We start from the raw sequence: 720 nt of genomic DNA, 5'->3' as shown, positions 1-720 counted from the left end.
GGGGTGTCTGACTACTCTGGCAAGTATCAAAGTTGTCTTAAGTTTCATCCACCGAGATGAAAAAGGTTCCTTTAGCTTTTGCTCCTCTTTGAAAATGTGCCATGCTGTGGGCACTCTGTGCCGGCAACCGAACGACCAGGTACAGAAACTCATCGGGAGGGTATCTGTAGGGCATCTGCTCTGCTGCCTCCAGTTCTCCCTGAGCCCATCAGCTCCCCGGCCCTTCAAAGGGAGGTGACGAGCCCTTGGCCAAAGGTTGCAGTAACACGGGGACACGCTCTGGCCGCTGTAAGTCCGTTACATCGACCTGCTTAACTTGGCCGGCGGATCCGTCCTCCCCGACATACCAACCAAAGGTGAACTATGCGCGGAGGGCGGCGGACCCGCTATCGCCCAGGCCTAACCCGCAGGCCCAGGCTGGCGCCGCACGCCTCTCCTCTGCAAACGCGCTCCTGAGACAGCAACCGTATTTTGTGAGGGGCCTTACACCCGTCTGGGGAGGAAGCGCACGGCGCCCGCAACGCCGCCGTCCCTCCGCGCCCCCCTCAGCCGCCGGCGGGGGAGCCAACGGGGGACGCCCGAAGGGGAGACGCTTCAGGAGCGCCGCCGAGACACGACCCGCTCGGGCCGACCACACACACGCACACGGGCGCCAAGTTGCGTTCTGCCCTCCCGCACGGCCTCAGCGCGCAGGCGGCGCCGGGGAGGGCACAGGCGGGC

The 720-nt window shown here is 64.3% G+C and overlaps 1 protein-coding gene across 1 annotated transcript in view; it reads right to left on the bottom strand.

Moving 5' to 3' along the window:
• SCP2 (sterol carrier protein 2) overlaps window positions 1–345 on the bottom strand; it is a 21346-nt gene extending 21001 nt beyond the window's left edge. The window contains exon 1 of the mRNA XM_009287379.2: window positions 302–345. Within this exon, the coding sequence (XP_009285654.2) occupies window positions 302–345 (44 nt within the window). The remainder of the gene's footprint in view (window positions 1–301) is intronic.
• Between the last annotated feature and the right edge of the window lie 375 nt (window positions 346–720).

Source organism: Aptenodytes forsteri, unplaced genomic scaffold, assembly GCF_000699145.1.
Source record: "Aptenodytes forsteri isolate BGI_AS27 unplaced genomic scaffold, ASM69914v1 Scaffold119, whole genome shotgun sequence".
Classification (NCBI taxonomy): domain Eukaryota; kingdom Metazoa; phylum Chordata; class Aves; order Sphenisciformes; family Spheniscidae; genus Aptenodytes; species Aptenodytes forsteri.
This window is presented reverse-complemented; position numbering and strand designations above follow the sequence as displayed.